Raw genomic sequence first — 26,527 nt, 5'->3', positions numbered from 1 at the left:
GTGGTGCTTTCCAAAGTGATTTTCTGAAGATACTCAGTAGTTTAACATTTGTATTGACCTAAGTTAATTTGCCATATTATACTCATGGAACTTCTCATTTCTGCAGACATTAGCCAGCATCTCTTTACAGTCTGAGCATATCTATAGTTTGCAAATCTGTAAGTGCTCTTGAACCATACCTCTCAACTGTCCAGATTTTTGCCTAATAATTTTGACCTTTTCCTCATAAAATTTGTAGTTTTCTGCATTTTTTGGCAAATCAGTGATGACTGAATTCACTAAATGATGACAGGCATGTGATATTCAGAAAATGCATGGTAGCACAAGAACTTTTATTCTAGCTACTTCCTAAGCTTATAACATCTAAGATTTGTTTAACTTTTTAGGGCTTTGTCACCCCATTATTTTTAACTTTGTCGAGAATTTTTGTGCTAAGAGGTTGAGAGGTATGTTTTGAACCATATGCCACTGGTCTGGACTCTTGCTTCTGAATCATACTGAATAACAATTACTTCACAGTACTATCAGAAGTACTTTTAGTAAAGCAAAACATCTAGCAGAAAATATTCATTTTACCATTTCAATGTTAACTAGCATATTTAACTTTTACTTGAACTACTGACCTAATTTCTTCAAATTAAATTTGTAAAAATAATTGGAATAAAGCTCTTTGTATTACTTTGTTTATGTCTTGAGTATTTCACACATTTATAGTCTGTAGACTTATAAAGGTGAAAGATGAATGGAAATAACTGTAGAATAACCCAGGACCAAAGGCATAAGTTCATTTATCCAAGTTGTTGTTGTTGTTGTTGTCTTTCGGCTTTTCCCGGTTAGGGGTCGCCACAGCGGAACTCCAGTCCGCTAATGATTCGTAGTTGATTTTTACGTGCCAAGTTACCAGCCCTGACGCACAACCTTCAACGAAGGTATGCCCATTCACGCATGTCTCCACGCAGAAGACGCTCTAGCTGAGAATCGAACCGGACAGCGTCTTACTGTGAGGCGACAACGCTACTGCAGCACCACCACCGCGGATTCATTTATCCAAGTTAAGGCTGTTATTTAGAAACTCCATCAAGTTCATCAACTACTTTATTTAAATGTTGCAAAGATAATAAGTGTTGCCTTAAACAGAGCAGGGCACTGTCTATATAAGCAACTATTTTATCCTGCAAAAAATTTAATTTGATGATCTGTTGTTGTCTCTGCCATCTGTTCCTCAACAGATGGGTTATCAGATCCATCTCTGATCTGTCTTCAGCTATTCTCAGACCTTGGTTCCAGCGCTTAGGCTTCTCCCCTTACTCATAAACCCCCTGGAAAGAGAGCGAAAGAGATACCCCAGATCTCATTTGCTGCTCCAAATTTGGCCTCCCAGACTCCTGTACGCCTTTCCTCCTACTCCTCTCATACTGAAATTTCCTCCAGAAATCATTGTTGAGAAAGGTCTCAGTAATCCTCATTGCTCACTTTTGGCCTTGACTAGTGTGGTTTCCCTTATACTGGCCTCATCTGATTCACCCTCCCTAGGCGCTGGGGTCAGTTCCAGATCTTATCTCTCACCCATCCGGGTTGCTTCAACCAGACATTCAAGCCCTCAAACTGACAGCATGGTTTCTCCAGTTCTTATGATGGCTAGACAGTCCAGGCTTTCTTCCCAAATAGTTCACATTTTGACTTCTTCAAAAAGACCATCCACCAGCAAAATCTATAAAAGTAAATGGAAAAGATTTTCAATCTGGGCTTCTATCAAAAACTTAGATCCTTTATCACTCCATCTTCCAACCATTTTGGACTTTCTAACATCTCTCTCTTTCATAGTGGAGGCAGCTACTCCACTATTAATCTACAACTAGCAGCCATCTCAAGTTTTCTTATCAGGGAGAACCAGTCTTCCATCACCTCTCTTAAATTGTCCAAACCCTTTTTTTAGGGGTACCTTCCTTCTTTAACCTCCACTCAGGGATCCTAACCTTACTTGGGATACTGACATTCTGCTACTGGCCTTAATTAGTTCCCCCTTTTACCCTGCAGTCAAAGTTAACTTAAAATTCTTGGCATGGAAAACTACTTTTGGTGAACATCACCTCTGCTAGGAGGGTTTCAGAGTTACATGCCCTGTCTAGTGAACCTCCTTATTTGGTTTTCTACAAGGACAGAATTACTTCAAGAACTAATCCTTCTTTTCTTCCATAGATGGCCTCTGAATCATCACTCAGTGAAGCTATCAACATTTTTGTTTTCTTCCAAAATTTCTCCAGTAATGGTGAATACATGTTACATTTGCTGGATGTACACACCATCTTCATTTCTACTTGTATCTCTGGAATAATCTTCCATGAGACCTCCCAAATGTATTAGTTACTGGGGAGTATGTCCCATCCATTAAGGCATGTCTGGAAGAAACAACATCAGATAGGAAAGTTATGTACTTAACATAACAATAGATCTGTGTTGTCTGCTTCTGTCCTTCCTCAACTTCCCTCCCTCCTTCCTTGAATTTCCCCCTTGACTCCTGGAGTGATTATACTTAATATTTATCTTGCCTTGATCGTGTATTCTTCAAGTTCTATGTTTGGCAACTTGTTTTTCATCATTTGTGATATTTGGTCTTACAGGTTTGGGAGCAATTTCCTTTACATGTAAACTCAATCTAAGGTCTCTCTCTCTCTCTCTCTTTGCAAGGGTTATGGATAAGAGGAGGAGCCTGAGTGCTGGTTCCAAATTCTGAGAATGGGTGAAGCTGGATCCAAGATGGATCTGATAACCCATCTGCTGAGGAAGCACAGAAGCAGACAAAACAGATCTGTCATTATGGTAAGAGCATAACTTTCATTTTTTTTTATTCAGGGATGGTTAATAATAGTATAAAAAAGCGGTTCTGTATAAAAAATAACATCCCAGGCTGCATCTCACATGAACTCAGGCAGGAACTTGCAGCACCATTAGGCACCCTATTCAGCCAAAGCCTGAGTACCAGCTTTGTCCCAGCTGAGTGGAGGGCAGCCACTGTCATCCCTTTGCACAAAGGTGAAGCATCAACCAATCCAGGAAATTATAGACCCATCAGCCTAACTAGCCTGATCTGCAAGGCCATGGAACAGATTATCGTAGACCTCATTAACAAGGACATTGGCAACCTCCAAACACTCAATCCCACACAGTTTGGTTTTGTCAAGGGGAGGTCATGCCTGTTAAATTTGGTCGACTTCTTTGAGACAGTCACCAAAACGATGGACGAGGGGAAGACGGTACACACCACCTACCTTGACCCAGCCAAAGCCTTTGATACTGTTCCCCACTCGGGCATAATAGATAATCTGTCTCAACTAGGCATCAATCTGTATGTTACCAGATGGGTAGCAAACCGGCTCACTGATAGAACCCACCTAGTCAAAATAAGGTGAAGTCATCTCAAGCAGTAGACCCGTAACAAGCAGTGTACTCCAGGGATCAGTCTTGGGGACTCTGCTCTTTGGGATATACTTTTCTGAGATGCAGGGCAAAACCAGTGGGCTATGGCTGACCAAGTTTGAAGATGACTGCAAGCTGGGTGCTATCATCAGTTGCTCTAGTGATGTGGACATTCCCCAAGAGAGTATGAGAAACATGGCCTCAAACTGAATGCCAAAAATGCATCATCTTCCCCTTTGGGGAGAGTGATGTCCCCAGAGATTATCATATTAATAACAAGGCCCTAAGTACACAATCAGTTGTGAGGGACTTGGGTACCCAGGTTGATAACAAACTTAACTTTTGACCACCATATTGCCTCCATTGTATGGAAAGCTTTCTACATGGCCCACCTCATTAGAAAGGGTGTCTCATCCAGGGACAAAGGAGGTCATAACATTCCTGTATTCTTCCCTTATAAGACCATTATTGAGTACAGTTCCCCTTTCGGCATGTACCTCAAAAAGCACATGTAATGGCTGTAGAGACCACAGAGGTTCCTCACCAGGAGAATCCAGGGCCTCAAACATCTATCCTATACAGAACACAGGCTAAAAGCCCTGTCCCTCTGCTCAGTCTTATACAGACTCCTCAGAGGTGACCTCTATCTGGCATACAAAGCAATCTCAGACCCCGCCTTGATGGGACTGCTGCATATCCACAAGTCAAGCTCCACTAGAGTAACGCACACTTACTTCCTCAACCTGGCCTGTGATATCAATAGGACTTGTTGGTGGGACAGATTTGTGTCCCAGAGACTCCTCCTTCTGTGGAACAGACTCCCTCTTCATGTCAAGCAGAGTACCTCATTCACCCTTTTTAAGCACAACCTGGATAAGTGGATGGGTAACAGAAAATAATCTCTAGGATTCCACCTGTGTCCCAGCTGGACAGGGGCATTGGGTGCTGACTTGTCGGAACTTGGGCTAAATTCTTGGCTAGGCTTGTAAGGGCCACAGGGCCAATTGCCTAGTAGCTTCCTAAGATCCTATGATCTTATTGAAAAAAAAAAAAAAAATGGAGACAGCAGACATCCTTCTCTCATCCCAGTAGTGATACTAATGAAAAGTGAGCTAGAAGAAATAGACTAAAGATGGACAATTGTTCCTATAAAAGACTGTAGGAAGCTAAACATTCTAATCATGTTTATTGTGTAGGGGATACAAACCCTGTTAAATACTTTTGAGCTGTTAATACCAAAGAATGCTTCCTCATACTTCTTGGTGTAAGATCAGTTCAAGTGGTAAGTTATTGACTTATTTTGGCTAGTTTCCCATAAACCCTGATTGAAAATGTGAAACTAGGAGAAGTGTGATGCCTTTCACACCTTTAGACCAGCTACTGCACAGGAGGGAAGTAAAGGTGAAGGAGTCTCTGTCTATATCAAAAACAACTTCACATTCAGACTAGTTAAAGTGTATACCCTGTGGAACTCATACATGTGCAACTCTCCATAAACAGGGTCTCATACTATATCCTTGCATCCTATGTCTCCGGTAACCCATACTACCTATCTCAATGTACTAGAGTCCCTCACCATTCAACCCATTAAGATCTTCATGGGGGATCTCAACTACCCCCTACAGATTGTGAATCCTACACCACTTCTTATGCACACGCCCAACGATTTTTAAACTTCTTTAATAACAACATCCTGGAACATTAGTTCCATTCTCCTACCGGAAACACAAACATCCTTGAACTTGTACTTGTGAATATGGGGGAGCAAGATTCCTTCCCTCAGTGTAATGTCCTCACTCATCAGATCTGACCATAAGGAGTACTGCATGAAATAAAAATTAAATCCTGGGACCTAGCGAAACCAAACATTCCCAGGCTAACCTCTCTCTACCAAGCGACACCTTGGCTAAATTCTAAACACTCCCAAACACATAAATACCATAGCATATGCTGAGCTCTTTACAAAATCCCTGTACAGTCATATTGATAGCTGTATAGAATGAGCTGTGCCCACTCATATTAAGAATAAGACAAACTCAAAAGACAAGCCACTCTGGTGGAATCATAATATCAGTTGGTTATACAACACAGGAAAAAAAATTTTGGCCAAGTGTAAGAGGAACAAAGCCCAGCATACTAAAATCCCTCTACACAATCAAAATAGGCATATGGTGGATATAAAAAGTATACACACCCCTGTTAAAATGCCAGGTTTTTGTGATATAAAAAATGAGACCACAATAAATCATTTCAAAACTTTTCCCACCTTTAATATGATTTATAACCTGTACAATTCAATTGAAAAACAAACAAATCTGTTAGGGGAAAAATATAAAAAATAAAAAAATTACAATAAGCTGATTGCATAGTGTGCACACCTTTAAACTCATACTTTGTTGAAGCACCTTTTGATTTAATTACAGCATTCAGTCTTCTTGGGTAGGAGTCTTTCAGCATGGCACATCTTGACTTGGTAATATTTGCCCACTCTTCCTTGCAAAAGTGTTCAAAATCTGTCAGATTGCGAGGTCATCTCTTGTGCATCAGCCCTCTTCAGGTCACCCCACAGATTTTCTATTGGATTTTGGTCTGGGCTCTGGCTGGGCTTTTCCATAACTTAAATTTTCTTCTGGTGACACCATTCCTTTGTTGATTTGGATGTATGCTTGTGGTCATTGTCATGTTGAAAGGTGAAATTCCTTTTCATCTTCAGCTTTCTAACAGATGCCCGAAGGTTTTGGGCTAAAAGTGACTGGTATTTGGAATGGTTTGTAATTCCCTCCACCTTGACTAAAGCCCCAGTTCCAGCTGAAGAAAAGCAACTCCAAAGCATGATACTGCCACCACAATGCTTCACCATGGGGATGGTGATCTTTTGGTGATCAAAGTGTTGTTTTTGCGCCAAATGTACCTTTTGGAATTGTGGTCAGAAAGTTCAACCTTGGTCTCATCAGACCATTAGACATATTCTCACATGCTTTTCGGAGACTTGGTGTATTGCTTTACAAATTTTAGTTGGGCCTGGATGTTTTTCTGTGTAAGAAAAGACTTCTGTCTTGCAACCCTACCCCATAGTCCAGACATATGGAGAATAAGTGAGATTGTTGTCACATGTAGTACACAACCAGTACTTTCCAGAAATTCCTGCAGCTCCTTCAGTGTTGCTGTAGGTCTGTTGGCAGCCTCCCTGAGTAGTTTTCATCTTGTCTTTTCAGCAATTTTGGAGGGACATCCATTTCTTTGCAACGTCATTGTTGTCCCATATTTTCTCCACTTTTTGATGACTGTCTTCACTGTGTTCCATGGTGTGACACCCATGCATTGGTCCAGTAATCAAGGAGCCTCAATCCTCAACACTAACACAAGTGAGGGGCATCAACATTGGGAAGGATAACAAAGACACACACAGTAAAGTCCAATTTCCCTTAAGAGCCCACAGAGATCAGTCAGTCTGTGGCTGGTTTCTCCATTTCTCTCCAGATCCCCAATATGACTCCCCACTGGCACAGCTATAGAGTGGGGTCATTAGCCAGGGTCCTGAGCCAAGTCCTCCTAGCACACTCTCTGTCCAACCAGTGCTTCATGTCCCTGTCCAAGCAGCTGACACGCACCCACCCACACACATACACACACACACACACACACACACACACTTTGAGATGTGAGTTATATACAAACACACAGACACTCATGGGGAAGGCTAGCACAGGTTCACTAGCTGTGCCCCTTCTCTCCAGACTATAAGGTAGAAATCACTGCCACCAGGACCCTTACTTGTCAGCTACTGTAAGGCCCTTTCCAAAGGGTTACTAATTTCACTGTGTAATATTGCTGATATCCAAATAGTAAATGTGACTGAGCAACAAGACTATCGGAGTGGCTTTATACAGTATCACTATATACATGCAATGTACTCTAGAGCTTAAATTATCGCTACACAAAACAGCCACAGTTGAAAGGTTTAAAATATTTAATAATAAATAATAAAAACACAAGACAATACTTCTTGCTATGCAGTGCTAGTCAAGAGTTCAGACATCACAGGACAATGCTTAAAATAATACTGCACAGTAGTTCTGACATAAATATAGAAAACAGCTAGACTAAATTTACTATTTTCTATCTTTTCCTAAGAGTAATCACAGTTCTAAATAAACTTACATATAGAGCAAAACAGAGCACTGGTGAGTTGTTGTCAGCTTTAGACAAAATCCAAAAATGCCATCCTTTCTTTCTGTTCTTAAATTGATAACACAGTACTGCTTCACATTACATCATTCTTTGTACTTCTCTGATTTCCCAGGCTAACAGAAACTTAGAGTTTAACATATCTTTGATTTTGCACCTGGTCAGGAAACCACCGCAATTAAAGACATTATATATATAAAATCCAGCAATGAACTCTGGTCTCCAAACAATAGAAAGAATTTGCTGGCCCAGACGTCAAGGCTGCTAGTTTGAGATCAAAAGGTCATACAAGGCTTGACTTTTCAGCTTTCTTCCAGCAGAGGGCACTATTGTCACATTTTTGACATTCAGCATTTGACACAATTTTCTTCCATTTAAGAGAACAAGCCTGTGGCTTATATTAATATTTACAAATGACAGAATTATTTACAGAATTATATCTAGCTAGGCTGGCGGCCTTCACTTATTCCCCCCCCCCCCGAGAACTCAAGCTAGTTTTTCAAGTGACCCTTGAGAAACGTTGCTTGAGAGGGTTAGGTCTATCTGAGTATACCTTACACCATTCCCTGTCTTGAGAGCCCATCTGCATTGGTGTTGCTAACCCCACTGTGGTGCTGCACTGGCATATCATATGCTTGCAACCCTAGGCTCCATCTTAGCAACTTGGCATTTTGCTTGCTGGCTTGGTGTAACCATGTTAGGGGATTGTAATATGTAACTAGAGTGAATTTTCTTCCATGCAGATAAGGCTGAAGTTTCTGCAGTGCCCACACTATGGCTAGACATTCCTTTTTCTCAGCTGCATAGCATTCCTCCCTGGGTCGAAACCTGCGACTGAGATAAACCACTGGGTGCTCTTCTCCCTCTGCAGAAATTTGCTCTTCTCCCTCTGCAGAAATTTAGCTAAGTACAGCCCCCAACCCTTGGTTTGAAGCATCCACCTGTATAAAAAAAATATTTACTGTAATCTGGACTGGCTAACACAGGGGGTCCTCCCAAAACTTCTTTAAGCTTCTGGTATGCCTGCTGGCATGCTGGGGTCCACACTACCTTATCTGGTGTGTTTTTCCTTGTCAGGTCTGTGAGGGGAGCAGCTATGGTACAATAACTGGGGACGAAATTTCTGTAGTACCATGCTGTCCCTAAGAATGCCCTCACCTGCTTTTTGGTAACAGGTGCAGGTCATGCCACTTCCCACTCTGTCCCAGGTAGGAAACCTCTTCCATACCCACCTGTCATTTGATCGGCTTAATGGACAACCCTAACCTCTGTAGTCTGTCCAGCACCTCCCTGATATGCTAAAGGTGCTCTTGCCAGGAATGGTTGTAGATGGCAATATCACCTAGGTAAGCAAGGGCAAACCCTCCTGCTACCACTGGGATATGGTCTACTAGCCTCTGGAAAGTTGCTGGAGTATTTATCATCCCAAAGGGCATCTTTGTGAACTCATACAAGCCAAAAGGAGTCACAAAGGCTGACCTGTCTCTATAACAGTGGGAGTCAAGGGCACCTGCCAGTAACCCTTGGTAAGATCAATGGTGGTAAGATACTTAGCCCCATCCAGCTGCTCTAGGGCTTCCTTTGACCTAGACATGGGGTAAGCATCTGACTCTGTGTGACTATTTAATTTCCTGTAGTCTACACAGAACCTGGTGCTGCCATCCTTCTTTGGCACCAGCACCACTGGGGAGGGCCAGGGACTCTTGGAATCTTGAATTACCCCTTGTTCCAACATCTTCTGTATCTCCACGCTCAGAGTCTGTTTGAATCTCTCAGGCACCCTATAAGGAGCCTGCCTAATAGGCCTTTGGGGTCCTGTATATCCAACTGGAGCTGCACCAGGTGGGTGCACCCTGGTTTCCCAATGAACATGTCCCCAAACTCCTGTAACATTGCTTGGATTTCTTGAACCTGGGTAGGAGATAGCTGCTGGGACATTGCTACCCCTTCCACTGAGGTGTCAGTCCGTGCCTCACTGAGGAGATCAGTCACCAGATCTCCCTCAGACTTCTCCTGCAATCCACTGCAAATACTCAGCACAAGGGCCTCCCTATCATGGTAAAGTTTCATCATGTTAACATGGTACAATTTATGCTCCTGCCTCTGCCTAGCAGTTTTTACCATGTAGTTAACATCACTTACCTTTCTTACCACCTTGTAGGGTCCCTCCCAAGCTGGTTGCAGCTTGTTGTGTCTGACAGGAATGGGAACCATTACCTGCTGCCCTGCAGCATACTCTCTAGCTTGAGCATTCCTGTCATACCATACCTTTTTCTGTTGTTGGGCTTCTGCCAGGTTCTCGGGCCAGGCCCATGAGTTCCCTGTGCCTTGCCCTGAAGTTTAGGACATATGCCACAACAGACTCTTGTGAGATTCACACTCACTTTCCCACTCATCACAAATTAAATCTGGAGGTCCCCTCACCCTATGCCCATACAGCAACTCAAAGGGTGAAAAACCTGTGTATTCCTGGGGAACCTCTCTGTAAGCAAACAGACAGGGCAAATATTTGTCCCACTCCCTCTTAAACTGGTTTGCAAATGACCATAGCATGGACTTGATTGTAGAGTTTTACCTCTCAACAAGACCATTAGTCTGGGGATGGTAGGGTTGGTCTCCAGATCCTTCACCCTACAGTACTTTTGCAGACAGGCCACCAGGTCTGACATGAAATTGGCACCTGTGTCAATCACTATTTCTTTTGGGAAAGCTACCCTGTTGAAAATCTCTAACAAAACATTTGCCAACTTTTCTGCCTCAATGGAGGACAAAGCCACTCCCTCGGAGTGTCTTGTAGCATAATCTACTACCACTAACATATGCTTTTTCCCTGTGGAACTTGGGGTACTCAGAGGCCCCACAATATCCATAGCTACCCTCTGAAATTGCTCCTCAGTAACAGGCAAGGTCATCCAAGGAGGTCTCGCCTTGTTTCCTGCCATGCCTACCTTTTGGCCCTGCTCACAGTTCCTGCAGTACCCTGTTACATCTCTGAAATTCCAGGCCAATAAAAGTTCTGCATAATATGTCTCTTTGTACATTTTATGCCCATATGGCATGCAAAGGGAATATCATGGTCTATGGCTAGAAGCACCAGATGATAGGCTCTAGGCACTACCAACTGCTGCATCCTCTCACCTTCTAGCCCTACCTCATGGGTTCACTCACTATACAGTTACCCTTTGTTCCAGTATACAGATTCCCCCTTCCCTTGAGAATCAGATGCCTCACTAGCTACATGCTTCAGGCCTTGTAATGTTGGGTCTGAGAGCTGAGCCTGTCTCAACTCTCTCTTTGTAACCCTTTCCAGCTTCCCTTCCACAGGAAGTCTGGCATCCTCTGACAACGGTGCCTCACTGTCAACCTGGGTATTGCTATTCACATCTGCCTTTGCAGTCACTCTGTCCAAGGGGAAAATCAGTACCCCCAAGCAGCTGTGGCTCACCTTCAGTCTCACTGATAAAGGGCAGCTCCCTCCTTGAAATAATCACCTCACCAGTCCTGGCTGCATGTATGCGGTCTGACTGGGTCTCCCCCAGGCTACCAGACCCACATGCTTGTCTCCTAGCCTGACTACGTATAACTGCATTAACACATGGTTCTGCCTCATCAAAATCCTTCCCTATCAGGACATCTGCAGGATGGTAGTTCAGTACTCTTGTTGTCTCAAGACAACCTACGATTGGCATTTTGTCTTTCCCACTTACTGGCTATCTCCCCTTTTCTTCCCTGCCTTGTCTCCCTGGACATCTGTATGCCACATGGCCCCACTGGTTGCATTCGAAACATTTAACCCTGTCTTTCCCACTTACTGGCTATCTCCCCTTTTCTTCCCCGCCTTGTCTCCCTGGACATCTGTATGCCACATGGCCCCACTGGTTGCATTCAAAACATTTAACCCTTAGGCCCTGGATATGTACCTGGAATAGTGGCTTCCCCTGCTACTGGCAGATTCTGTTGGGGCAGTCTGGGCTGCACACCATGGGTTCCTTTAGACCCATGAGCAGTACTGGGGGTCACTTTCCTGTGCAGGAATGCTCTGCTTGCTAGGTATAGGTCTCCCTTCTTCCCCAACTCATCTGAAGTAGCACATTGTCTATCAGCTAACCAGCTCTGCATGTCCTCAGGCAAAGTGCTAAGGCCTTGTTCCCTCACCAAAAGGTTTGCAACCCTTCAAAAGTGGTAACCTGACATTCATTCACCCACCTATGAAAATAAGTGCTCAGTTTAGCAACATATGCACACACACTTTCTTCTGCCTTGCAACTATGCTCACAAAGCTTTTTCCTATAAGTTTCAGGTATTAGCTTAAAAAATTCTAACAGACAATTCTTAGCAGTATAATCAAAAAATTATGATCAGAAAGTTTAGACAACACATTTACAGCTTTACCATAGAGTAAGGGGGTCAGGAACCGTACCCAGAGCCTTTGGTCAACATCATACTGTTTACATACCCTCTCAAACATATGAATGAAACTATCAAAATTATCCCCCTCTGTAAACTGCGTAAGGAATTTATTAACCTTTTGTGCTTCTGAGGTCCATTTACTCCCTTCCCTATTACCTCCACGACTCTGGCCAAGTGTCAGCATCTTCTTTTCGTGCTGCCTCTGCCTTTACTTCTCTTGAGCTTCCAGGCATAGCAGTTTCTCATTCTCCTCAGCCTGTAGACGTCTCAGTCTTTCTGTTGCTTCTGTTTCCAAATGCCTGGCCTCCAACTCAAGTCTCTTTAGCTCCAGATGGATTTTTAAGTCCTCTGCAGAAAGGTTGAGCGATCCATTCTGTCAGTGTCGTACATCACCATGGCCAGTTTGATCGCCCTCCAGATTGCTGTTTTCTGATGCAGCTGTGACCAAAGCTGCAATCATGTCTGCCTTAGTCAGATTTCCATGCACTAGTCCCTTAGCCTGGCACATCTCAGCCACCTGGCTCCTTGACAGCTTGCCATTCTCCTCTGCTGACAAGCTTGCCTGCTCTCCCTGACTAACTAAGCTAACAGAAGAAAAAAAACAGTTGTGATCTGAACTCTGAATATTTACTGTGTGGCTGATTTAGAGTACAAAAACACCTTTGGTGATCACTATACACAAGCTACAGGAATTCACTATCCACACCACTACAAGCCAATTGCTAACCAATTAATATGTGGTGTGGATATCCCACCACTGCCAACCAATTTATATGTGACTCCCATGCACTGGCCCAGTAATCAAGGAGCCTCAGTCGTCACCACTAACATTAGAGAGGGGCAACCACATTGTGGAGGATAACAAAAACACAGTAAAGTACAATTTCCCTTAAGAGCCCACAGAGACCAAAGTCAGTCTGGGGCTGGTTTCTCCCTTTCTGTCCAGATCCCCAATAAGACTCTCTACTGGCACAGCTGTATAGTGGGGTCCTTAGCCAGGGTCCTGAGCCAAGTCCTCCTAGCACTCTCTCTGTCCAACCAGTGATTCGTGTCCCGGCCCATGTAGCTGACATACACACACTTTGAGATATGAGTTATATACAAACACACGGACATTCTTGGGGAAGGCTGGCACAGGTTCACTGGATGTGCCCCTTCTCTCCAGACTATAAGGTAGAAATCACTGCCACCAGGACCCTTATCAGCTACTGTAAGGCCCCTCCCAAAGGGTGACCAATTTCACTGTGTAATATTACTGATATCCAAATAGTAAGTGTGACTGAGTAGTAAAACTATTGGAGTGACTTTGTACAGTATCACTATATACATGCAGTGTACTCTATAGCTTAAATTATCTCTACAGAAAACAGCCACAATTGAAAGATTTAAAAATATTTAATAATAAATAATAAAAACACAAAGCAATACTTCTTAATACACAGTGCTAGTCAAGAGTTCAGACATCACAGGAAAATGCTTAAAATAATACTGTAGGATAGTTCTGACATAAATATAGAAAACAGCTAGACTGAACTTACTATTTTCTATCTTTTCCTGAGCAATCACAGTTCTAAATAAACTTACATATAGAGCAAAGCAGAGTACTGGTGAGATGTTGTCAGCTTTAGACAAAATCCAAAAATGCCATCCTTTTTTTCTGTCCTTAAATTAATAACACAGTACTGTATCACATTACATTATTCTTGACACTTCTCTGGTTTCCCGGGCTAACAGAAACTCAAAGTTTAACACATCTTTGATCTTCACTATATATGTAAAATCTAGCAATTAACTCTGGTCTCAAAACAATAGAAAGAATCTGATGGTCCAGACATCATGGCTACGAGTTTGAGATCAAACAGTCATACAAGGCTTGACTTATCAGCTTTCTTCCAACAGAGTGCACTGTTGTTACATTTTTGGTGTTCAACATTTGATACATAGGTTCATAGGTTGGTACTAGGCTATCGGCCCTAGGGCCAATACAAGCCTAGCCATAACAATTCCCTGGCTATTTCTTCCCACAATATTTACTTCCCTGGACACCTGTCCAGCAGGGTGACTGAAGTGATCCTTGGGGTGAATTTCCTATCTCCCATCCAATTGTCAAGGTTCCTTTTGAAGAGGGCCAACGAGGCGCTCTGCTTGACATGTATGGCCAGTCTATTCCAAAGTCTGGGGAGTCTCTGGGTCATGAACATATCCCTCCAGCATGTTTTGTTCATTGTGATGACAAGGCTTAGATCCCTGGAGCATGTGGCTCTGAGGGATTGGGACTTCTTTAAGTGGAGCATGTCCAACAGTTCTGGGTTTGACATGGCCTTGTATGTTAAGCAGAGATTGCATCTGAGTAGACGATATGCGACAGAGTATAGCTGGAGTTTTTTTAGACGGTCAGCATAGGCCTGTGGTTTTTTTAGTGAGGTATTTCTGTTGTCTTTCCAGTTGTTGCAGATGTCTTGACAGGTACATACCAAATGGGGCATTGTATTCTATAATGGGTCTAATGAGGGATGAGTACAGTGGGACAATGACCTCTTTTTCTGGATGAAAAGCTCGTAGTGATGAGGTAGAGATGACACATAGAAGGATTTCCTGACTGTTGTGGTGATGTGGTTATCGAAGATGAGACTGCTGTCCACCTGTGTCCCTAAGTCTCTTATCATACTTTCGGTGTTTAGTGTACTGCCACCTATGTGGTAATTCACGGTACATGTTTTTTCCCAAAGGGGATAACTATACATTTCTTGCCATTGAGCTTAAGCCCATGGCTCTGGCACCAAGCATCTGTTTCTGTAAGGCCCTTTTGTAGAATATCCACATAATTTGGGGGTTCAATAATGGCTCCCATTTTGCAGTCATCTGCGAACTTTGTTAGCCAGAGTCTCTTACTGTTGGCCTGCACATCAGAGAAGTAAATGCCAAACAAGAGTGGTCCTAGGACTGAACCTTGGGGTACTCCACTTGTCACTTGTCTGGAGCTGGATTTGGAGTTGGGTACTTTTACAGTGTGGGTTCTGTCAGTAAGCCAGTTGGCAACCCATTGAGTGATATAGGGATTAATGCCCACATTTTCTTCCATTTAAGAGAATAAGCCTGTAGGTTAGATCAATATGTACAAATGACAGAATTATCTACAAAATTCTATCTAGCTAGGCTGGCAGCCTTCACACATGGTATATCCAGTGCTGTGGAAATTGTTTTGTACCCTTCTCATGACTGATACCTTTCAAAAATGAGATCCCTTTGATGCTTTGTAAGCTCCCTGTGAACTATGGCGTTTGTTGTGGCAGACAACTGAGTAAATATCAGGAGAATCCTACTCGGACAGCTGAATTTTATTTGGATTTAATCAGAGTCTTTTTAATTGATGGCAGGTTTGTACCCAAGAAGACTGAATTCTGTAATTAAATCAAAAGGTGCTTCAGCAAAGTATTAGTTTAAGGGTGTACACACTTATGTCTGACCAGTTGAGGAATTAATGAAAATGACAATGTTAGATAAAACTTCCGCGGTGGTGCAGCGGTAGCGTTGTTGCCTCACAGCAAGAGGTTCTCCCGTTCAATTCTTGGCTGGAGTGCGGGCAGTGCCGTCTGTGTGGAGTCTGCATGTCCTCCCCGCAGTTGGGCGGGCGTTTGAAAGGCATGCATAAATGGGCGTGTCTTCGTTGAAGGTTGAACGTCGAGCTGGCACATTGGCATTCGTGAAAATCTACTGCCAATCATTAGCAGATCAGAGTTCCGCTGTGGCGACCCCTAACCAGGAAAAAGCCAAAAGACAACGACGACAACAACAATGTTAGATAAAAAGATATATACTCACCATAACATTACATCTGTGTTGTCCATTTTCATTCTTCCTCAACTTCCCACCGTCCTAACCCCCTTCCCTTTGCTCCTGGATAGGTATAAGATTATCAGTTTGGGAACTGTTGTTTGTTGTTTGGGCTCCAGCACTTATTTCATTTTTCTATACCTTCTAGAGTCCTTGTAAAATATTTTCTTCTATGGACAGCAATCTCGATCTGAGGTATGTTAGGTGGTCAGGGCATTATGGGTAAAGGGAGGAGCTTGAGAATTTGGATCCAAGAATCTGGTAGAAGCAGCTGAGATGGATCTAAGTCAGATCCGAGACTCATCAGCTGAGGAAGAATGAAAACAGACAACACAGATGTAAGGTTATGGTGAGTGCATAACTTTTATCATAACCATATACTTACTGCACTGTAGCTGCAGTATTGTTCCTAATGCCCAAGTAGCACAAGCTTGCTTAATATATTATGAGACATTGTTTGATAAGTCTTGCTGTCTTTGATTATTTTGCCCCGAGACTATAAATATGTGATTGATGGTCTGTTACCTTTATGAAGAGTTGATGGCTTTGTTTTGAATTTTTTAACCCGTTTTGTATAGCAGTTTGCAGTTTCTCTTCTAGAGATATTTTGAGTGAATGTAAACAGTAATCGTATTTTTAATTTTTAGAGTTCGGTACTTGATTATTGAGTGCAGCTACATTATTTACTCGAAAAGACCACAGCCTGACTACATTTGCTATATCTACAGTTTATAAAGTTATAGTGATATAAGATTATCTTTAATCAAATCTTGAAAATAACTGCAAGACAAGTATGTCATTGTGTGCCTCTTCTTTACCTTCAAAGGCTTGATCTTTATCAGATTGAAGTTGAACAAGGAAAGTTTGCATCCCTTTGGGAGGAGGTTCATCAGGCTGAAGAGATTATGGACAGACAGCGGCTACATGACTCTGATAACCGCTTTCAAAAGGAGGAGGCATTTATCAAGCAAGCAGAAAAAAGGAAGATGATTCATGAGCGGTATGTTTGAAGAAAAAGGCATGAAAAGTATTTTAATGGTACTAATTTGTCTTTGTTAGCAGCATGGTACCTCCAAGTGACTACCCCATACCTGTACATTTTGTAACCTTACTTCAAGGTGCCTATGAAGTAGTCAGCTTTTAGGATTTCCTCTTTTAATGTTAGCATGGATTCTTGCAATGTTCAGTATTTAGAACACTGCTGTAGTAGCCTAAGCTGTTTAGGTCCTGCCTCAGTAATTATCCAGCTTTCAAAGCTTAAGAACTTCTTTCATGTGCTCTAAATGTCAGAAGCTTGAAGGGATCTCCAATATAAAGACAGATTATTCAGACAAATTAATCAGAGTTTTCTCATTCTCTTTGACGGGAAGGTTCCTTTATGCTTTTCCACCCTTTGCTTTGGAAACTGGCCGACTGCTTTATCTTTGGCAGGATATAACTTATATATTTAAAATTACTGCAACAGTGATTAATATGAAGAACATTTTTGAATTCTCCTCTTGGTACAGATTTAATTTTTGGACCCGCTGTTGTAAAGATTATCAGAAAATGTGATGAGAGAGTTAAGCTATTTCAGGGACTGTCTGAGATTTTACATTCCTCCTTCTCTACATTTTTTAAGGGATTTTCTGCTCCCTCTTACAGTTTTATCAAGAAACAAAATAAACATTCTTAGTTGAATGCTGGTAAGCAGATGTTTAAAAGCAATAGTATGGAGGTTCCAAAAAAGAAAGGAGGAATGACTTTATAAAGGACCTTGACCTACCACCACCTCACCTTAGCAGTCTCTTAACCCTTACAGAAACTGTGAATCTCCATTTCTCTTTTTTGTCAACAAATAATTTCATAGAAATTTGCCCAGAATGTGATTCAACGGCACTGGGAGGAAATAATTCATTTTCAGGGGATTCCTCCTCAATCCACCATACAAAATCCTTGTCTTCCCTCCTGTTGTACATCATATGCTGCCTCAGGGAGTAAGAGAAACTGATCTTCCTTCCCAGCTGGGCAAAGGGTTTTATTCAAGAATGTTTTTAGTGCCAAAGAATGAAAAAAACCTGTAGGTCATTTTCAGATCTGTCTTTCCTGAATCAGTTTGTGATAGTGCCTAAGCTCAAAATGCTTTTGCTTCACAACCATTTACCTTGCCCCTTCTTCCTCATTTGAGTTTTCTTGTAGCCTTAGATTCAAAGGATGCATATCATCACATTACTATTCATCCAGATTTCAGGCATTTCATAAGTTTTTGTGTGTCTGGATAACATTAAAAGTTATCTGCCCTACCCTTTGTGCTATTCACACCTCCAAGGGTGTTCACAAAGTGTCTTATAGTCCATTGCATCATTACAACAGTGTGTACCACAGGGCATCCATATTTTTCCATATATAGATGGCTTGCTTATCTTTGCAAGCTACTTTTCAGAGTGGCAAGAATCTCTTACCTGGGTAAGAGATCTCTTACACAGGCTGGTATTCCAAGAGAACATTCAAAAGTCATTTTTTACTCCATTACACAGGATTGTGTTTCTGATGAGACTGATAGACATCTCAGAACAAAGAGCTTTTCCTCCACAGGAAAAAATATACCTCTATATTTAGACATATTCCAGAGTTCTTCCACTTAGACTTCTGTCATGGCAAGGGAGCACCACAGTATTTAGGGTCTTATGGCCTCTATGATTCTCATGATACTTCTTGCAAGACTCAACATGAGAAAGATATAATGATATCTGACATCTCTTTGGTCACAGCATCAACATCCATTGTATTTTCAAATTCCATTCCTGGGATTTGTGAAACAAAGAAATCACTTTATGGAGACTTCATATTTCTATGAATCCAGGCATCCCATTCTCCCATCCAACATAAACTTTGGACTTTGTTTGGGGAGCAGTGTCAATGGGAATAAAAGTGTGAGACCTCTGGGACAAGAAAGACAGACCAAAGCATATAAACATAAAAGAGATGCTAGCCCTTATAAAGGCACTAAACTCTCTGAATCATCAGTGGCCCCAGGACTTCTTCAAGTTGCTACAGACAATACCACAGTGATGTGATACATAAAAAAGCAAGGGGTAAGCAAATCCTACCCCCTATGCAGAGCAGCCATGTTAGCGTGGGATACAGCTTTACTGCACGACCTCTCTCTACAGGCATCTTACGTTCCATCAGAGCACAACTGTGTGGAAGACAAGATAAGCAGGAACAGGGCAGACACTCATGAGTGGAAATTAAATTGGGGTCTTTCGGGATATAACTAGCTGTGGGTAAACCCTCAATTAGACTTTTTTGCCTTCTCTCTAAACAATCAACAAACGGAATTATGTTCCAGTACTCCTTGCAAGAAGGTCTGGACAATGGGTACCTTTTGTTTTCCTTGGCTAGGAATGTTTCTTTGATTTTCTACCCTTTACATGGATATCATTGATACTTCTGAAGATTCAAAAGGACTTCTCAAAGATCATTATGGTGACATCCTTTTGGCCCAGCCAACAGTGGTTCTTTCTTCTTTTGGAATCGGCGAGGAGCAATTATCGCGAGGTTCTTCACGGACTGGATTTTCTCACAACAGAACTGAGGTGTCTGACACATCCTGACCTCAAACAACTTAAACTAACTGCCTGGACTATAGTGTCTTAATGCCTTTTAGGCACCTGTTTTCTGAGGACATACAGCAGGTACTAATGGAGGCAAGAAAACCTGCTACCAGAAAAACATATATTTGCAAATGGAAAATGTTTTCTAGCTGGTGCCAGCAAAACAATCAGGACTACTGTTTCTCTAGTTTAACAGTATTTGTGTGAGTTACTATCATATGGCCTGTCTTACTCCTCTATTAAGGTTCAGTGGTCAGCCATTTCATCATGTTTGCCCATGGATCCCCCTCTTTCAATGCAATTTCATATGAAAATATTGCTGAAAGTGGTGCTAAATAAGAAGCCTCCTAGAAAACTGGTGGCTCCTCCTTGAGATCTTAACTTCGTATTAGAGAAGCTAACATTTCTGCATTTGAACCAGCTGATCTAGCTGAATTAAAGTTCTTAACATAGATGCAGTTTTGCTGGTTGCTCTGACCTCTGCAAGAAGAGTATCAGAGCTGCCAGTTCTTCGAGTGGGTCAACCTTATCTCTTGTTTCACAAAGACAAGGTTTCTGTGCCTAAAGTGGTATCCATGTTTACTTTAAACCAATGCATCCATCTCCTTGTCTTCATTCCAGAACCTAAAAATGAGGTAAAATGGATGGTCCTTAACTTAAATAACCACAGACAAACTCGGGTGCTAGTACCTAACATAATAGAGTTCCATTCAGTTGTCCATTTCTTGTGCAGGTAAGAAGAAGGGATAATCTGTGAAAGCAGACTGTTTCCAAATGGTTGTATCAGGCTATGATCTTTTGTTATTCTCATCACCACTGAATTCTTCCAGGTTAGGTCAAGACTCTTTCTACCAGGGCCTTGGCTTCATTTATGGCTTTTTTGGAAAGGGTGGGACTCATCAGTATTCTAGAAGCAGCAAATTGGTCCTCCTTGCATAATTTTACAAAGCTCTATAAACTAGATTCCTTTTCCAAGTCTAGGATAGGCTTTGCTAGGACCATTCTCCAAGGGCTCCTGGACTTTCCACTTCCCAGTTCTAAGATATGGTAATCTACCCATATAGTTTAGGCTACTGCAGCAGTGATCAATATGAAGAATACAGTAGAGTTGTGTAAGTAAACTTACCATAACAATAGATGTTTGAATGACCACTGTTGCAGTAGCCACTTCCTCCACCCCCACCTGAGTTTTTTTCTGTGTTTGTTTATGCTAGGGTGTGGATATTTACTTTTTGTTCCCATCATTGTCCTTTCCTCCCTCTCTCAGTTGGCAATGGCATGAAAGCTCTGAAGGGCTTGGCACCCAAACTTGTCAGCTCAGCTCAAGCTGATGAGTGTTTTGGGTGCTTGAAAGGTGCCCTGAAGCTTTGGAAGTTGCGAGATTGTTATATCTTATGCAGGATATAATCTGTTTAACTTAGGCTGCTGCACCAGTGATCATTTGAATATCTACTGTTATGGTAAGTTTACTTGTACAACTGTACTTTCTGTCTTGCAGCTCACATTTTTGTAGCTCTTGAAATTAGCCACTGCAGAGATTAGAAGAAGGGCCACTCATGTGATCTCAAGCAGAAGTCTAATCAAAGTGATTATGTAAGACAGCACAGGACTAGGAGGCGTTAAGCAAAGCCACATCTCTACATGCCTGCTGGATAAGCAGACTCTACCCTTTTATAGCCTCTGAAAATGTCCTTGACTATCAGTAGACTGAAATTGTTCCACTTGTCAGCTCATGATGTGGAAGGAGATAAAATTATTATTCCCCTAGCAGTCTTCTTTGGAAGTGAATCTCCAGTTTTAAACACCATTAGTTCTACACTCAGGAGTATAGCTGACTGGTCTGCTCATGCAAGGTGAGATTTCCAAGTCTTACAGTGTTAGGCTATGTGGCCACATATCAGCCAGGGAGAATTTTGTTCTCACTTTTCCAAGTAGTTGCCTTTCTGGTGATTGTTGAGGGGGTGCCTGACATTCCTTGCACTTGTAGCTGTCTGTTAGTCACTGGATGTTGGAGTGACCTTTGTCATGTGGTGTGGTCTGACTACACAGGTGCCAGACCACATCATAAAGAATTTGGTCTCATACTGTTGTGGAACTCTGTGCAGACCTCTGAGAGGAATCACCACCTATGGTGTGTAATTCTTCTCAGTTTAGTGACACATTGCCTAACCAGCTGCACTCACCTGTCATTTAGCCCTTAGCTCTAGCTTTGGTTGAATAGAGTCCATCCTGTGCTGATTCCAGCATGAGGAAGCCAACTGTATTGTCTTCTGAATTTGCATGGTTCAGGGGTCAGATGGATTGAATGTCTTTGCTTTTGAGAAAGTGAGACTTACCCTCCCTATAGCTTCCACTGAGAATGCTCTCGGTTTTGGAAAGATTTTCATTCATGAAGTCCTCTTTGAACTGATCTGTAGCTCCTTTCCCTCCTTTTAAAAGAGGTATAACTGTTTTTGGGGAAGATATCTGAAGATCTCTGGGTAAGCTCCTCCATGGAACCTATTTTAAGGATGCTATTCTTGCGGTCTGGAAGCAGCCTTCTCATGTTACTTAAAAAGCTTCACACAGAGTGTAGAGTGACATCCTAAACATTTAACAAGAACATATTCTTCTGTAAAGAAAATAAAAAGAACATATTCTTCTGTTATCTATTTTGACCAGCATAGTTGCAGGAGATTACATCACTATTACACATTGCTAGTAGATAATAAGTCCAAAGCTTTTGATGGTTTGTGGTCATAAGGATATGATTATGAGACCCTTATTAAACGTTTCATCTTTCTACTGTTGGGTCCTCCCTTGAGAGACAGTCTCTTAAGAAGCTTACAGAACTTTCTGATTCTGGAGATAGTCTGTCTGGAGAAGACCTTTCCTCAGTCATGCCATGTCACCTGCTATAACTTTGATTGTGCTGATTACGCTAAGGTCAATATTACAAAGATATGACTGTGACTTGGACAACTGAAGTTCAGTCAGGGGCTTTAGTGACACTACAGGAGAAGGGTGTGGATAGAGGTGGATATGTGTGTGTCTGTGTGTGTGTGTGTATGTGTTAGTTTGGTCATACTGAGGGGAGATAGGGTGCTTGTCCAGGAATACCTCCATGGTTGAATAACTAGTGGAGAATAGGGTCGTATGAGGGTAGTGTTTATAAAAGTGGAGTCAAAATTTGCTTAAGTTAAATGTGGAGATGTGTGCAATTATTATTTGAGTCCCTTTCACATCTGCTCTTGGATGCTACAGGTATGCATGGGGCTGGAAATGTGGGTTGTCATACCAAAAAAAAGGCCTTGGTGGATATCTGAATGACATCTTCATGAGTGGCTATCACCCAATAGGAACAGATGGGTTGGAAGCTGCTCTTACCCAGCATGAAATGAATGGGCTGTTTACATCATGAGGGCTGATGGTTGGCAGACATCAGGGATAACACAAACATAAATAAATAAATAAATGGTTTGATTGTGCTGCTGCAGTAACTATGACAGCAACATACTGACATGACTCATACTCTTTACCATTAAAAACAAATTTTTCTTTATTTATTTTCATTCCTCGTGGTAGTCAACCATCTGCTATAAACTGGTGATCCTCCCCATTTCCCATTCCAAGACCACCACTACCCCTATAAGCTGATGCACAACAGCTTCCATCACTGCGAGACCCCCAACTCCAGAATCTCACCTTCCCATGCTTAACTTCTGCTTAATGTCTTCTACTGCTCTCAAATACTTACTAATTTACAGTCCTGTCTACAATCCAAACTTGAAACCACATACTACAAAGTTGCCAGATTTGTAGCCAGCCTACCACCTAAATCTCTCCACTGTCTCCCACTCCATACACTTGGCTGGTTAGAGTTGCTTAATCAACTTCTATACTCTAAACTTCTTATCATCCACTCCATTTTAAACAAGTCCTCCTCATGCCCCCAGTATTTATCCCTTGTCTCCTTCTATAACCCACCTCGCTCCCTCAGAAGCTCAGAACAATGTCTCCTTCAGATTAATAAACCTAAAACATATTTAGTACATAACCTTTATAGCAACCATCCTTCTCTTTCATGGAACAAGCTTCCTATGGCTCTCAGAAAGGTGACACATTCTCAAGACTTCAAGATAACTCTTAGAAATTACCTAAAAAGTACATGGAGATGCCTCTGAAATCATCCCACTTGAAATCCTCCTCTTTCCTTCTTTTATTCCCTCCCTCCTTCCCCCTCTCCTTCTACCTCTTCCTCTATGACATTAATTCTCTATCCTTACTTCATTTACTCATCTTTGACTATTAACTACTTCTCTCTATTCCCCTACTAATTTCTCACCCCCATTTTATTGACCCTACCTCCTTTCCCTATGCCACCCCTTTTCTCATTTCCCCCCACACTTTAATCTTGTCAAACTAACCACTGCCACGAGTCTAGACCTGCATTAGGTACTCTTCAGCGTTCTTCAATTTACTTCCTTCTACCTTACTACTAATCACCTCCTACTAGCCTCATCTACCAAATGACCTCTTATTATTGTACAGCTTTGCTCACCTATTTGACCTTTTTCTATTATCCTTTCTTGTATGTACTTTAATTCTACACTCAAAACCATACAGATAATTTATTACTCACTGGCTAACTTCTTACTAGTATAACCTGTACAGTGAATGTTATACTAGTTTATCTTACTGTAAAATGTAATTAATTTCTACTGTGAAATTTCCAATTGTATATTTTATATTGTGGAGCTTTTCTCCCCAGGCCTCTGCTGAAAAAGGGCGCAAGCTCAGTCAGACTATCCTGCTTAACAAATGTCAAATAAATAAATAAGATCTGTCCAAATGCTGCATCATTCAGACTTCTTGAAATTATTTTTTCTGTATGATAAATAAAACAAACCAGTATATGACTGCACATGAACTAGTGAACTATTATTTATCTCTATATGCTATAACTTTTATGTGCACATTCCTCAACAGCTTACTAGAATATATTTGCTGTGAACATGGCATGGAGATGTAATTCACTTATGCTGGTACTGTCACCCCTCAAACAACTCTGCAGTCCTTATAAGCAGATCCTTATCACCAAGTTCTTGTCTCCACTGAGGATCACTGATATTTCCACCAAGATATACAACACCTGCCACATTCCAAGTTCCACAATGAAAGGAGAGGCAAACATATACTCCATGAAGTGCTTTTCTATTGTCTTCACCACTAATTGAGCCATGTTGGCTGAGCCATAGTCAGCTTTTTTTCTTTCGTGACACAGGGCTGGCTTACTTTAAGGAAGAATCAAAGCACGCTATTCCATATTACCTCTTCCAGGGGATGTCTTCTTTGAGCAGGTGTCTTATATTATCATAGCATACCTGCAAATAAATACATAAAATATGCTTTTTTATTTATGTATGTATGCATTTATTTATTTATTTTTTGTTATCCCTTACAGGATTTGCCCATTAATCCTTTTCCTGTATACCAGTTGTCTCATTTGATCCTTCCAAGGGTGAATGCAAGAGGTCACTGGACTGGGTGACAGACCTATAGTCCATGCATTTCCACAGGAAATGCCTTATCAGGCTATTTTTTCAAGTGGAAAAGAGCAGATGAGAAAAGAAAAGAGAAGAATTGGGCATTAGGAAGTAGGGAAGATCATTGTCCCTTACAGTTCTGCAACCCATCACACCTATCTTCTCCCCGATAGGTAGCTTGCATATTCACATCAGCTACCTGGTAGAGCAAGTGACATATGTACTTTCACATATGTTTATTTTCCCAACTCAGTGGTATTTGCATCACTCAACAGTGAACTTGCACAGAACCTTCCACTGGCAATTAATCAAATATTGATGGTTGTCATTAATATAACATGCCTACCCACCTCCCTGTTCTCAGGATGGCTGAGCTGGCATCAACCACTCAAACCCACCCTCTCCTACTTGACCCTTCCCTTGCCTTCATCCCTCTTCTTCACAGAGCTGAGTCCAAACTAAAAGAGGCTTTGACCCGGATTCATGATTTTTGTAAACAAGCTCTGCCACTTATAAGAGAAGGGAAGTCAGTTGTTAGGCAGTCGTATTGTTTCTGGGTCCAACTACTAAGTTTAGTGGGAGACAAGATTTTCAGGGGATTCCTATGCATCCTGACTAATTCTTAGGACTGTGCATGAGAGGCCAGATGTGTGAGATTTTCCTGGCTTGGTGAATCATTCCCTCAGACTGTCTGTTTCTGTAGATGGTCTCATGCAGCCATATCTTGAAGATCCTATGCTCTTCTCATCAAGAATATCCATAGGAGATTAGTCAGCCATCTTGGAACTCCTGAATCAATTCCAGATTATTTTTCAAATGGAGCCAAAGATTCTTTGGAGAGGGGAGCAGCTGTTATTCCTACTTTTCTGATTTTGAAAGGGGTGTTGGGTGTTGCATCCCATCTTGGATCTTATTGACTGTAACAGATGCAGCCAGTAAGTCAAGTTCTATATGCTGACATTCTGAAGAACTCACACTCTTGCTTTTGTCAGGGGTTTGTATAGTATCACTAGACATGATGGATACATTCTGGAATGTCTTTCCCTTAGAAACTTAGTGGAAATTCCTTTGGTTCATTGTTCACTGTGGGCCAATACCACTTTATTAGGTGCTACTGTATATTTATTCCTCTGCCATCAGTGATTGCTTAGGTTCTAGATGAGGCTTTTCAGGAGAAAGGTCTCACAGACTCTTCAACTAATTATTTCTGTTAACAATTTATAGTAATTTGCAGGCTTTTGCTGGTTAACTGTTCACTACTTTTATTTGGATATGTATGTAGTTTATTAGGTAATTACTAGGTTAACAACCCCAAGGAGCCTTTTTAAGCCTAGCCATGCTTCCCAGATGTATCTGACCAGTTTTGATACCACATGGTTATATTAAGGAGCATTTGTAGATTTGGGTGTGGGTAGTCAAACTATCTGTCTACTAGAGACATAGGTGCCAGACCAAGGTTACATTTCCAGTTAATCATCCAGCTCAATTTTTAACTGCTTACATTGCTGCTGCGTTCTTAGAACTGTGCCATTACTTATGTATCTGCTGATATAGCAT

At 41.7% G+C, this 26,527-nt stretch overlaps 1 protein-coding gene across 2 annotated transcripts in view; it reads left to right on the top strand.

Annotated features, from left to right (window-relative positions):
* Positions 1-26,527, top strand: part of CFAP74 (cilia and flagella associated protein 74) — a 3,161,205-nt gene that overhangs the window by 514,244 nt on the left and 2,620,434 nt on the right. For both annotated transcript variants that reach the window (XM_044062943.1, XM_044062944.1), the window contains exon 6: positions 16,676-16,849. In XM_044062943.1, coding sequence (XP_043918878.1) covers positions 16,676-16,849 — 174 coding nt within the window. The remainder of the gene's footprint in view (positions 1-16,675; positions 16,850-26,527) is intronic.

The sequence above is a fragment of the Protopterus annectens genome, chromosome 2.part1, assembly GCF_019279795.1.
Source record: "Protopterus annectens isolate FY-2018-M chromosome 2.part1, PAN1.0, whole genome shotgun sequence".
NCBI lineage: Eukaryota > Metazoa > Chordata > Ceratodontiformes > Protopteridae > Protopterus > Protopterus annectens.
The sequence above is the reverse complement of the archived record's forward strand: the minus strand, read 5'-3'. Positions and strand labels throughout refer to the sequence as shown.